Consider the following 13277-nt stretch of genomic DNA (forward strand, 5'->3'; position numbering starts at 1 on the left):
ACAATCATCTCCTTTGTCTTGCTCACATTGAGGGAGAGGTTGTTGTCTTGGCACCACACTGCAAGGTCTCAGCCTGTAAGGAGGAGGTCAGTCTCATCGTTGTGGGTGATCAGGCCTACCACTGTTGTGTCGTCAGCAAATGTAATGATGGTGTTGGAGTCGTGCTTGGCCACGCAGTCGTGGGTGAACAGGGAGTACAGTAGGGGACTAAGCACACACCCCTGAGGGGCCCCGGTGTTGAGGATCAGCGTGGCAGATGTGTTGTTGCCTATCCTAACCACCTGGGGGTGGCCTGTCAGGAAGTCCAGGATCCAGTTGCAGAGGAAGGTGTTTAGTCCCAGGGTCCTTAGCTTAGTGATGAGCTTTGTGGGCACTATGGTGTTGAACATTGAGCTGTAGTCAATGAACAGCGTTCTCACATAGGTGTTCCTTTTGTCCAGGTGGTAAATGGCATTGTGGATCTGTTGGGGCAGTATGTGAATCAGAGTGTGTCTAGGGTTTCCGGGATGATGGTGTTGATGCGAGCCATGACCAGCCTTTCAAAGTACTTCATGGCTACCGACGTCAGTGCTACGGGGCGGTAGTCATTTAGACAGTTTACCTTCGCATTCTTTGGCACAGGGACTATGGTGGTCTGCTTGAAACATGTTGGTATTACAGACTCAGTCAGGGAGAGGTTGAAAATGACAGTGAGGGGACACTTGCCAGTTGGTCCGCGCATGCGCTGAGTACACGCCCTGGTAATCCGTCTGGCCCCGCTGCCTTGTGAATGTTGACCTGTTTAAAGGTCTTGCTCACATTGGCTACGGAGAGTGTGATCACGTAGTCATCCAGAACAGCTGGTGCTCTCACACATGCTTCAGTGTTGCTTGCCTCGAAGCGAGCATGAAAGGCATTTCGCTCGTCTGGTAGGCTTGTGTCACTGGGCAGCTTGCGGCTGTGTTTCCCTTAGTAGTTCATAATACTTTGCAAGCCCTGCCACATCCAACGACCATCAGTGCCGGTGTAGTACGATTCAATCTTAGTCCAGTATTGATGCTTTGCCTGTTTGATGTTTCATCTAAGGGCATAGCGGGATTTCTTATAACCTTCCGGATTAGTGTCCCGCTCCTTGGAAGAGGTAGCTCTAGCCTTTAGCTAGGTGCAGATGTTGCCTGTAATCCATGGCTTCTGGTTAGGATATGTACTTACGGTCACTGTGGGGATGACATTGTCAATGCACTTATTGATGAAGCTGGTGACTCAATGCCACTGGATGAATCCCGGAACATATTCGAGTCTGTGCTACAGTCCTGTAGCGTAGAGTCCGCGTCATCTGACCACATCCATATAGAGCGAGTCACTGGTACTTCCTTTTAAAATTTTTGCTTGTAAGCAGGAATCAGGAGGATAGAATTATGGTCAGATTTGCCAAATGGAGGGAGAGTTTTGTATGCGTATCTGTGTGTGGAGTAAAGGTGGTCTAGTTTTTTCCCCCCTCTGGTTGCACATGTGACATGCTGGTAGAAATGAGGTAAAACGAATATAACGTTGCCTGCATTAAAGTCCCCGGCCACTAGATGCTCCGCTTCTGGATGAGCTTTTTCTTGTTTGCTTATGGCCTAATACCGCTCGTTGAGTGCAGTCTTAGTGCCAGCATCGGTTTTTGGTGGTAAATATACGGCTACGAATAATATAGATAAGAACTGTCTTGGTAGATAGTGTGGTCTACAGCTTATCATGAGGTACTCTACGTCAGGCGGTCATGAGGTACTCTACGACGTCATACCTCGAGAGTTCTTTAATATTAGACATTGCACACCAGCTGCTCTTGACAAACAGACACACACCCCCGCCCGTCGACTTTCCAGACGTAGCTGCTCTATCCTGCCGATGCACAGAGAACCCAGCCAGCTCTATATTTTTGGGCTTAGGCCATGAGGTTGCTACAACCTGGCTTATGAATGAAAGTTTACAACGTAGGTGCACACAGGTCGAGGGACACATTTTAGGTGATATAGGGTGTAATCGTTAGTCCAACAGTTGCAAACAAGCGTTTCTATTGGACAAATTCAGGTATGTTTATCCCCGTTTTGTTCTGTTTGCTTGCGTTTAAGAAATGTTTTTCAACAGAATCGGCAGAATGGATTAGAACTCTGATCACACGTAAACAGAGTTCACTTTCATAACAGCTACGTTCTCTTCCCTTCGCTTGTGGACTTCAATGCACAACACATCAGCTGTATGTGACCAGGCGAAAAAACCTTTCCAAGCCAAACTGCTTCACACAGCCTACATCGTTGTCAGCATATTAGCTTAAGTAACGTCATAGTCAACATAGCTAATAGAACTAACGCATTAGTAAACCTGCTACAATCATGCAGAAACGTTAGTGTACAGTCAGTAAGCTTTTACACTGGCTGGCCCCGGTGGCAATAAACGGATAATACCAAAAGCTTATCTTGACTTGGAAGAGTTCCTGCGTTGTGTTGTAAAGTCATAGCCAGCTAGCTAACATAGCATCCCTCTGTGTGAGCAGGGTGTTTCAGTAGGCTAAACTAGCTGCATTTGCTAGATAAGTAAGTGAAAAAAAAGTATTCTTTCTCTCTCTCTCTCTCTCTCTTCATTTTGGAAGAAATTAATTTGTTCAAAACTGTTCAACTATTGTCAACTATATTCTGGACTCGTTCTGATATTCCTCGTTCTCATATGTCCTCATATCTTGTTCTTTAAACAATATTTTGGATCATGTATGTATTTTGTTTTGCTAGATATTGCTGCATTGTTGGAGCTAGAAACATAAGCATTTCGCTGCACCTGCGATAACATCTGCGAAACGGTGTGCGTGACCAACACATTTTTATTTGATTTCATCTCTACCTCTCACTCTCTCGTTATGTCTCTCAGACCTGGCCCTTTCTCTCCCTCCCTCGCTTAAATGTTTCAGTTTCTACCTGATTTGATCTAGTTTTGCCCTCTTCCACCACCCTCCTCTCTTGTACCATCTGTTTTCTTCTTCTCCATCTCCCCCACCTAGGGCTGTGGTGGTCATCATATTTTGTTAGCCTGTATGAAGAAAATGTATTTCAGAAGAACAGAATATGAGTTGGCCGACTGTAGGCCTATGCTATCAAATACATTTTTATTTGTCACATTTGTATTTGTCAAAATACCAAAAAAAAGAGAGAAAAGTAAGAGATAAGAATAACAAATAATTAAAGAGCAGCAGTAAATGACAATACACCGGTGTCGAGGTAATTGAGGTAATATGTACATATAGGTAGAGTTATTAAAGTGACTATGCATAGATAATAGCAGAGTAGCAGCAGTGTTCCGGGAGGGGTGGGGTAGGGGGGCAATGCAAATAGTCTGGGTAGCCATTTGATTAGCTGTTCAAGAGTCTTATGGCTTGGGGGTAGAAGCTATTTAGAAGCCTCTTGGATAAATTCACATTCCTTATATTAAGCAAAACAGACAGCACATTACATGTTTTTATTTTTTATTTTACGGATAGCCAGGGGCACACTCCAACACTCATACATAATTTACAAACAAAGCATTTCTGGTTAGTGAGTCCGTCAGATCAGAGGCAGTCGGGATGACCAGGGAGGTTCTCTTGATAAATGTGTGAATTGGACCATGTTCCTGTCCTGTTAAGCATTTAAAATGTAACTAGTACTTTTGGGTATAAGGGAAAATGTATGGAGTAAAATGTACATTAATTTATTTAGGAATGTAGTGGAGCAAAAGTTGTCAAAAATATAACGTAAAGTACAGATATCCCCACAAAAAAAATGTATGTAGTATTTTTACTTAAGTACTTTACACTACAGCCGTTATTAAATGGGCAGGAACAGGGGCAGGGGAAAAAAGACTTGTCATCTGTATGCACTCGAATACCAAATGGAGGCTTTACCGCTGGTCTGTTTTGTAGGCTACTTCGGTTTTATAGCAGAGCATGTGCTTTATGAGCAGCAGAGAAATAAATACAAGGACACTTACCTCACTCCACGCATCAACCACTGTTTGAGGAGCATGCTCTCGCTGCCTGACAGATGATATTCCGTACAAACTCTGTATGCAATGGGCGCTCAACCAAGTGAAATCTGTTCTGGAACATGATAGTACAAAAAAAAATGGCAAATAAACATTCACTATTCAGTGCATTCGGGAAGTATTCAGACCCCTTGACTTTTTCAACATTTTGTTAACTTACAGCCCTATTCTAAAATGGATTAAATAAAACATTTTCCTGAGCAATCTACACACAATATCCCATAATGACAAAAAACAAACATATCTTATTTACATAACTATTCAGACCCTTTGCTTTGAGACTCGAAATTGATCTCAGGTGCACCCTGTTTCCATTGATAAAAGGCACATGACAGCCCGCTTGGAGTTTGCCAAAAGGCATCTAAATACTCTCAGACCATGTGAAACAAGATCGTCTGATGGTCTCTGGTCTGATGAAACCAAGATAGAACTCTTTGGCATGAATGCCAAGCGTCACGTCTGGAGGAAACCTGGCACCATCCGTACGATGAAGCAGGGTGGTGCCTGCATCATGCTGTGGGGATGTTTTTCAGTGGCAGGGACTGGGAGACTAGTCTGGATCTAGGCAAAGATGAACAGAGCAAAGTACAGAGATCCTTGATTTAAAAAGAAAATGCTCCTGAGCGCTCAGGACCTCAGACTGGGTCGAAGGTTCACCTTCCAAAGGACAACGACCCTAAGCACACAGCCAAGACAATGCAGGAGTGGTTTTGGGACACGTCTCTGTTCTTGAGTGGCCCAGCGAGAGCCCGGACTTGAACCCGATCAAACATATCTGGAGAGACCTGAAGTTAGCTGTACATCAACTCCCCCTATCCAGCCTGACAGAGCTTGATGGGATCTGCAGAGAAGAATGGGAGAAGCTCCCCAAATACAGGTGTGCCGAGCTTGTAGCGTCAAACCCAAGAAGACTTGATGCTGTAATAACTGCCAATGGTGTTTCAACAAAGTACTGAGTAAAGGCCCTGAATACTTATGTAAATGTGATATTTCCGTTTTTTATTTATAATAGATTAGCAAAGATGTCACACTGTTTTTGCTTTGTCATTATGGGGTATTGTGTATAGATTGAGTAAAAAAACTGATTTAATCAATTTTAAAATAAGGCTGTAACGTAACAAAATGTGGAAAAAGTCAAGGGGACTGAATACATTAGGAAGGCGCCATTCTATCCAAGATGGCATAGCAGTCAGACGTCCTTTGTCCTCTTGTCGTGTCCCGTGTATATATATATATTTACATATTTTCTTCGCATATATTTTTTTCTAAAAACTCGACCTCAAAACACTCTCCTGCAACCCGCCTCACCAATTAAAAAAATAATATTATTTACCTCAAATCTGAAATCCACAACAGAAGCTAGTCAGAGGTTGGCCAGTTCACTGGCTAACGTTGGAGTTCAGCTAGCCACGGTTGGCGGTCATCAGCTATTCCTTAGCTCGAAAAGCTATCGGCAGTTTTGTACAGCGCGACTCAGACCAGAGCATACCGGACCTTTTTTCTCTCCATATCCCCAGATTTCTACCGCAGGCTCTGGACATTTACACCTGGATCTTGCAGCTAGCTAGCTGCTACCCGAGTGACTATTGGCTAACATCAATTATTCCGGAGCTAGCCAGCTGAAGAGTTCCATCAGCAACTCCTGGGCTATAATCACCTATCCGGACCCGTTTTACTGCAGATGCGGAGCCCCATCGGGCCTTCACGACTGGACTACCGATGTTATCTGCCCGAGGGAGTTATCCAACTGGCCCCTCTGTCGCGACGTAACCTGAACGCCCATCTGCGGCCCGCTAATCGTTAGCTGTCTTATCAGCTGCTATCTGAATAGGTCTATCGGACAATTTTCTTGGGCCACGATAACTAGAACTATTTTGCCAATTGGACTGGTCCCCCCTACCACACGGAACCAAACAGACCTCCCTCCATCTTCTGCCAGCTTGCTACCTATGGCCCGGCTAGCTGTCTGAATCTCACTGGACCCTTATGATCACTCGGCTATGCATGCCTCTCCTTAATGTCAATATGCCTTGTCCATTGCTGTTCTGGTTAGTGTTTATTGGCTTATTTCACTGTAGAGCCTCTAGCCCTGCTCATTATACCTTAACCAACCTTTCAGTTCCACCACCCACACATGCTATGACATCTTTTGGTTTCAATGATGTTTCTAGAGACAATATCTCTCTCATCATCACACAATGCCTAGGTTTACCTCCACTGTATTCACATCCTACCATACCTTTGTCTGTACATTATACCTTGAAGCTATTTTATCGCCCCCAGAAACCTGCTCCTTTTACTCTCTATTCCGGACGTCATAGACGACCAATTATCATAGCTTTTAGCCGTACCCTTATCCTAGTCCTCCTCTGTTCCTCTGGTGATGTAGAGATGAATCCAGGCTCTGCAGTGCCTAGCTCCACTCCTATTCCTCAGGCGCTCTCTTTTGATGACTTCTGTAACAGTAATAGCCTTGGTTTCATTCATGTTAACATTAGAAGCCTCCTCCTTAAGTTTGTTTTATTCACTGCTTTAGCACACTCTGCCAACCCGGATGTCCTAGCCGTGTCTGAATCCTGGCTTAGGAAGTCCACCAAAAACTCAGAAATCTTCATCCCTAACTACAACATTTTCAGACAAAATAGAACAGCCAAAGGGGGCGGTGTTGCAATCTACTGTAGAGAGAGCCTGCATAGTTTTGTCCTACTATCCAGGTCTGTACCCAAACAATTTGAACTTCTACTTTTAAAAATCCATCTCTCTAAAAACAAGTCTCTCACCGTTGCTGCCTGCTATAGACCACCCTCTGCCCCCTAGCTGTGCTCTGGACACCATATGTGAACTGATTGCCCCCCATCTATCTTCAGAGCTCGTGCTGCTAGGTGACCTAAACTGGGACATGCTTAACACCCCGGCCATCTTACAATCCAAGCTTGATGCCCTCAATCTCACACAAATGATCAATGAACCTACCAGGTACCACCCCAAAGCCGTAAACACGGGCACCCTCATAGATATCATCCTAACCAACTTGCCCTCTAACCTCTGCTGTTTTCAACCAAGATCTCAGCGATCACTGCCTCATTGCCTGCATACATAATGGGTCTGCGGTCAAACGACCTCCACTCATCACTGTCAAACGCTCCCTGAAACATTTCAGCGACCAAGCCTTTCTAATCGACCTGGCCCGGGTATCCTGGAAGGATATTGACCTCATCCCGTCAGTAGAGGATGCCTGGTTATTTCCTAAAAATAAGTGCCTCACCATCTTAAATAAGCATTCCCCATTCAAGAAATTTAGAACCAGGAACAGATATAGCCCTAGGTTCTCTCCAGACCTGACTGCCCTTAACCAACACAAAAACATCCTGTGTTGTTATGCATTAGCATCGAACAGCCCCCGTGATATGCAACTTTTCAGGGAAGTTAGAAACCAATATACACAGGCAGTTAGAAAAGCCAAGGCTAGCTTTTTCAATCAGAAATTTGCTTCCTGCAACACAAACTCAAAAAGGTTCTGGGACACTGTAAAGTCCATGGAGAATAAGTACACCTCCTCCCATCTGCCCACTGTACTGAGGCTAGGAAACTCTGTCACCACCGATAAGTCCACTATAATTGAGAATTTCAATAAGCATTTTTCTATGGCTGGCCATGCTTTCCACCTGCCTACCCATACTGCGGTCAACAGCACTACACCCCCCACAGCTACTCACCCAAGCCTTCCCCATTTCTCCTTCTCCCAAATCCAGTCAGCTGATGTTCTGAAAGCGCTGCAAAATCTGGACCCCTACAAATCAGCCGGGCTAGACAATCTGGACCCTTTCTTTCTAAAATGATCTGCTGAAGTTGTTGCAACCCCTATTACTAGCCTGTTCAACCTCTCTTTCATGTCGTCTGAGATTCCAAAAGATTGGAAAGCAGCTGCTGTCATCCCCCTCTTCAAAGGAGGGGACACTCTTGACCCAAACTGCTACAGACCTATATCTATCCTACCCTGCCTTTCTAAGGTCTTCGAAAGCCAAGTCAACAAACAGATTACCGACCATTTCGAATCCCACCGCACCTTCTCCGATATGCAATCTGGTTTCAGAGCTGGTCATGGGTGCACCTCAGCCACGCTCAAGGTCCTAAACGATATCGTAACCGCCATCGATAAGAAACAATACTGTGCTGCCATATTCATTGACCTGGCCAAAGCTTTCGACTCTGTCAATCACCACATCCTCATCGGCAGACTCAATAGCCTTGGTTTCTCAAATGATTGCCTCGCCTGGTTCACCAACTACTTCTCTGATACATTTCAACGTGTGAAATCGGATGGCCTGTTGTCCGGGCCTCTGGTAGTCTCTATGGGGGTGCCACAGGGTTCAATTCTTGGGCCAACTCTTTTCTCTGTATACATCAATGATGTCGCTCTTGCTGCTGGTGAGTCTCTGATCCACCTCTACGTAGACGACACCATTCTGTATACTTCTGGCCCTTCTTTGGACACTGTGTTAATAACCCTCCAGACGAGCTTCAATGCCATACAACTGCTCTTAAATACAAGTAAAACTAAATGCATGCTCTTTAACCGATCGCTGCCTGCACCTACCCACCCGTCCAGCATCACTACTCTGGACGGTTCTGACTTAGAATATGTGGACAACTACAAATACCTAGGTGTCTGGTTAGACTGTAAACTCTCCTTCCAGACTCACATCAAATATCTCCAATCCAAAGTTAAATCTAGAATTGGCTTCCTATTTCGCAACAAAGCATCCTTCACTCATGCTGCCAAACATACCCTCGTAAAACTGACCATCCTACCGATCCTCGACTTCGGCGATGTCATTTACAAAATAGCCTCCAATACCCTCCTCAATAAACTGGATGCAGTTTATCACAGTGTCATCCGTTTTGTCACCAAAGCCCCATATACTACCCACCACTGCGACCTGTACGCTCTCGTTGGCTGGCCCTCGCTTCATACTCGTCGCCGAACCCACTGGTTCCAGGTCTACAAGACCCTGCTAGGTAAAGTCCCCCCTTATCTCCGCTCACTGGTCACCATAGCAGCACCCACTCGTAGCACGCGCTCCAGCAGGTATATCTCTCTGGTCACCCCCAAAGACAATTCCTCCTTTGGCTGTCTCTCCTTCCAGTTCTCTGCTGCCAATGACTGGAACGAACTACAAAAATCTCTGAAACTGCAAACACTTATCTCCCTCACTAGCTTTAAGCACCAGCTGTCAGAGCAGCTCACAGATCACTGCACTTGTACATAGCCCATCTATAATTTAGCTCAAACAACTACCTCCTCCCCTACTGTATTTATTTATTTTGCTCCTTTGCACCCCATTACTTTGCACTTTCTTCCACTACAAATCTACCATTCCAGTGTTTTACTTGCTATATTGTATTTACTTTTCCACCATGGCCTTCTTTGCCTTTACCTCCCTTATCTCACCTCATTTGCTCACATTGTATATAGACTTATTTTTTCTACTGTATTATTGACTGTATGTTTGTTTTACTCCATGTGTAACTCTGTGTTGTTGTATGTGTTGAACTGCTTTGCTTTATCTTGGCCAGGTCGCAATTGTAAATGAGAACTTGTTCTCAACTTGCCTACCTGGTTAAATAAAGGTGAAAATAAAAAAATATACAAAAGCATGTGGACACCCCTTCAAATGAGTGGATTCGGATGTTTCAGCCACACCCATTGCTGACAGGTGTATAAAATTGAGCACACAGCCATGCAATCTCTATAGACAAACAATGGCAGTAGAATGGCCTTACTGAAGAGCTCAGTAACTTTCAACGTGGCACCCGTCGTAGGATGCCACATTTCCAACATGTCAGTTTGTCAAATTTCTACCCTGGTAGGGCTGCCCCGGTCAACTCTAAGTGCTGTCATTGTGAAGTGGAAATGTCTGTGATCAACAACGGCTCAGCCGTTAAGTGCTAGACCACACAAGCTCACAGAATGGGACCGCGGATTGCTGAAGCGCATAGCACGTTAACATTGTCTGTCCTCGGTTGCAACACTCGCTACCGAGTTCCAAACTGCCTTTGTAAGCAACGTCAGCACAAGAACTGTTCGTCGGGAGCTTCATGAAATGGGTTTCCATGGCCGAGGAGCTGCACACAAGCCTAAGATCACCATGCCCAATGCCAAGTGTCGGTTGGAGTAGTGTAAAACTCGTCGCCATTGGAAACACTTTCTCTGGAGTGATGAATCACGCTTCACCGTCTGGCAGTCCAACGGACTAGTCTGGGTTTGGCGGATGCCAGGAGAACGCTACCTGCCCAAATGCATAGTGCCAACTGTAAAGTTTGGTGGAGGAGGGATAGTGGTCTAGGGCTGTTTTTGTGAAGGGAAATCTTAACACTACAGCATACAATGTCATTCTAGAGGATTCTGTGCTTCCAACTTTGTGGGAACAGTTTGGGGAAGGCCCTCTTCTGTTTCAGCATGACAATGCCGCCGTGCACAACGCAAGGTCCGTATAGAAATGGTTTGTCGATCGGTGTGGAAGAACTTAACTGGCAATAGAGCCCTGAGTACCAGTCCATTAGGACCTGATGGTAGTTAGCAAGTTGGGTACTACCAACGCATGTCCAGAGGGCATAAAAGGAGATGACCGTGACTCAATCATCACGTGGAATTTTACTGCGGTCAGGACTGCTGGTGTGGCAGTAATACAGTCATCGCAACAGCCCGTCCCCCACCCCCTTTGCACTCTGACCTCAACCCCATCAAACACTTTTGGGATGAATTGGAACGCTGACTGTGAGCCAGGCCAAATCGCCCAACATCAGTGCCCGACCTCACTAATGCTCTACTTGTTTTTGTAGTAAAGGGGGGACCAACTCCGTATTAGTGCCCATGATTTTGGAATGAGATGTTCGATGAGCATGTGTCCACATATTTTGTCATATAGTGTATTTCACTAAACTGTTGACAGCCCGTCTGCTCGCTCCAGAAAGGAATACAGGAGAGATAGAGAGGAGATGGAAACGCATCGTGGTGAGATATTCTGTATAGCTAAAGGTAATGTGTCTCCAGGCCCTATTACTATTCAATCAAATAAAAATTCACTTTCTGAATTCTAACTGTAAGCCGCCCTGCACAATCAATGAACCAACAGCATCGCCCATGGGTAGAAATGTTGAAGCGTGGCATAAGGTAACCAAGTCCATCCAGTATCCATAATAATACAGTTCACGCTCAAAAGCGATTCTTAAAATAAAATAATAATTTGAGAGTATAGGTTAGACCAATTATGTACCAATGACATCTTAAATAATTTTGGTTAGGTTTTTCTGCCATGCAAAATATGCGGTAGGCAATGTATTGTATAATGGCACAATCATCATTTTTATATTTTTGGGGCCTGGGCTCATAAGCCTATACATAAGTGCTAATATGCGTATGGCTGTTTTGAATTAATCGTCACCTTAGAAAGCGCTGTCTATTTCATTGTGTTATGTTTTGAAACAACATCCACAACCATTTTTTACAGTCTTTCAAACCCGCTGTTGAACTTCTTTCTTCAAATTGATCATCACAGTGAGGTTAGTTTTAAAAGTATGATAGGCCAACAGTTTTGATGAGATTTTTTGATTGCCTTTGCAATGATGTCAGAGTGGTTAGAGGGACCAATAGAGCCCTGAGTACCAGTCCATTAGGACCTGATGTAGTTAGCAAGTTGGGTACTACCAAAGCATGTCCAGAGGGCATAAAAGGAGGTGACCGTGACTCAACGGTCATGTGGAATTTTACTGCGGTCATGACTGCTATTGTGGCAGTAATACGGTCATCGCAACAGCCCGTCCCCCACCCCCTTTGCACTCTTCATTCTCTGTCAGGCCCTTAGGCCTGGCCTCGTCCTAACCACAGTCTGTCTCTCTTTCAGATTGTCCTTTACCAAGGGCCACTTCCCCAAGCTGGCCGAGTGCGCCCACTTCCACTACGAGAACGTGGACTTTGGTGCCATCCAGGTAAGCAAGCACTTAGCAGGGCCCTATGATGCTGCAATGTTGTTCAAAAAGGGTGAACCATCTGGTGTGTCAAGGTACCTACCTTGGTTGTGATATGATATATTTATATTGCAATGAAAACTGTGGAGTTGTTTTGAGTGGAATGTCACTGTATAGCCCAGTGCTAATCTTTGCTGGTTACATAGTTCATGAAGACATTTTGCCAGTGGTATTAGGTGGTTGTGATTTGCCCGTAAATCTTCATAACATTGTTGACGAATCCTGAAAGAATGGTAGGAGAGCCCTTGCGTGTGTGTGTGTGTGTGTGTGTGTGTGTGTGTGTGTGTGTGTGTGTGTGTGTGTGGAATCCTGCTGGACCCCTGTAGCAGAAGAGGCCTCTGGCTCAAGGACAAATGGAGGGGATCTTAAGTGTAATTAACATGCCTCACCAATGAGCAGCACCAGCTGTTGCTTTCTCCCCTCCCCTCCCAAACATGACATTAACAGGCCTTCCTGTACGCCATGACTGCTACACTGGCTTCCTCTCTCCTTGCCTTCTCTTTTCTTGTCTCCTCTCTCCTTGTCTCCCTTTAAAAACAAATCAACTTTAGCATTGAGGTCATTTTTCTTCCATTTCCTAGAAATGTATTGTAGATGATTTTTAGTGCTAAAGATCTTTATGTTTTTGGGAAACTCACCCCTGATGTGAAAGAACCGTAGAAGTGGAAGCAAATTCCCCGCAAATTCCCCCAGCGCTGATGAAGTAGGAAAGCTAAGATGTTGTCTCTCCTTTGTCAGCACGTTGTTACAGGTAGACCCTGTGTTCATAGTTGGCTAATTGGCAAGTTAGCCTATGTTTTCTGGTGGGTTGTACTCTGTCGACCAAGCATTTATCCTTACAAAATCTGATATTGGTTTCTGTTTACTATACTGTCTGCAAAGCTATCCAGCATCCATTCTAAACTGAGAATAGGAGGGAAGCAACACCGAGCGGCAAGTAATACAAATCTCCTAATCCAAGTCTTTATATCAGAACGTTTATCTACGTGGCAAAAATAAACACACATTTGCATGGTTAGCATGAGAGGCATTTCCACCAGTCACATCTGCACTGTTACCCAATGGATATTACATCATAAATCCGCTATACGTAATGCTTAATTCCCACTTCTGCCGACTCCTTCCTCTATTGAGTGCTTCTCCATACGGTGAAAGGAGAGGTTTATTATATGAGCCTGGCCCAATGGCTCCCTCCCTGTGCAGACTGAGGAGAC

At 44.8% G+C, this 13277-nt stretch overlaps 1 protein-coding gene across 4 annotated transcripts in view; it reads left to right on the forward strand.

The window, feature by feature from the left end:
* Nucleotides 1-13277, forward strand: part of arhgap32b (Rho GTPase activating protein 32b) — a 246867-nt gene that overhangs the window by 125118 nt on the left and 108472 nt on the right. For all 4 annotated transcript variants that reach the window (XM_082960293.1, XM_082960292.1, XM_082960294.1 and 1 more), the window contains one exon: nucleotides 11940-12024. In XM_082960293.1, the coding sequence (XP_082816419.1) occupies nucleotides 11940-12024 (85 nt within the window). The remainder of the gene's footprint in view (nucleotides 1-11939; nucleotides 12025-13277) is intronic.

This window comes from Salmo salar, chromosome 13 (assembly GCF_965601325.2).
Source record: "Salmo salar chromosome 13, fSalSal1, whole genome shotgun sequence".
In the NCBI taxonomy this organism is placed as follows: domain Eukaryota; kingdom Metazoa; phylum Chordata; class Actinopteri; order Salmoniformes; family Salmonidae; genus Salmo; species Salmo salar.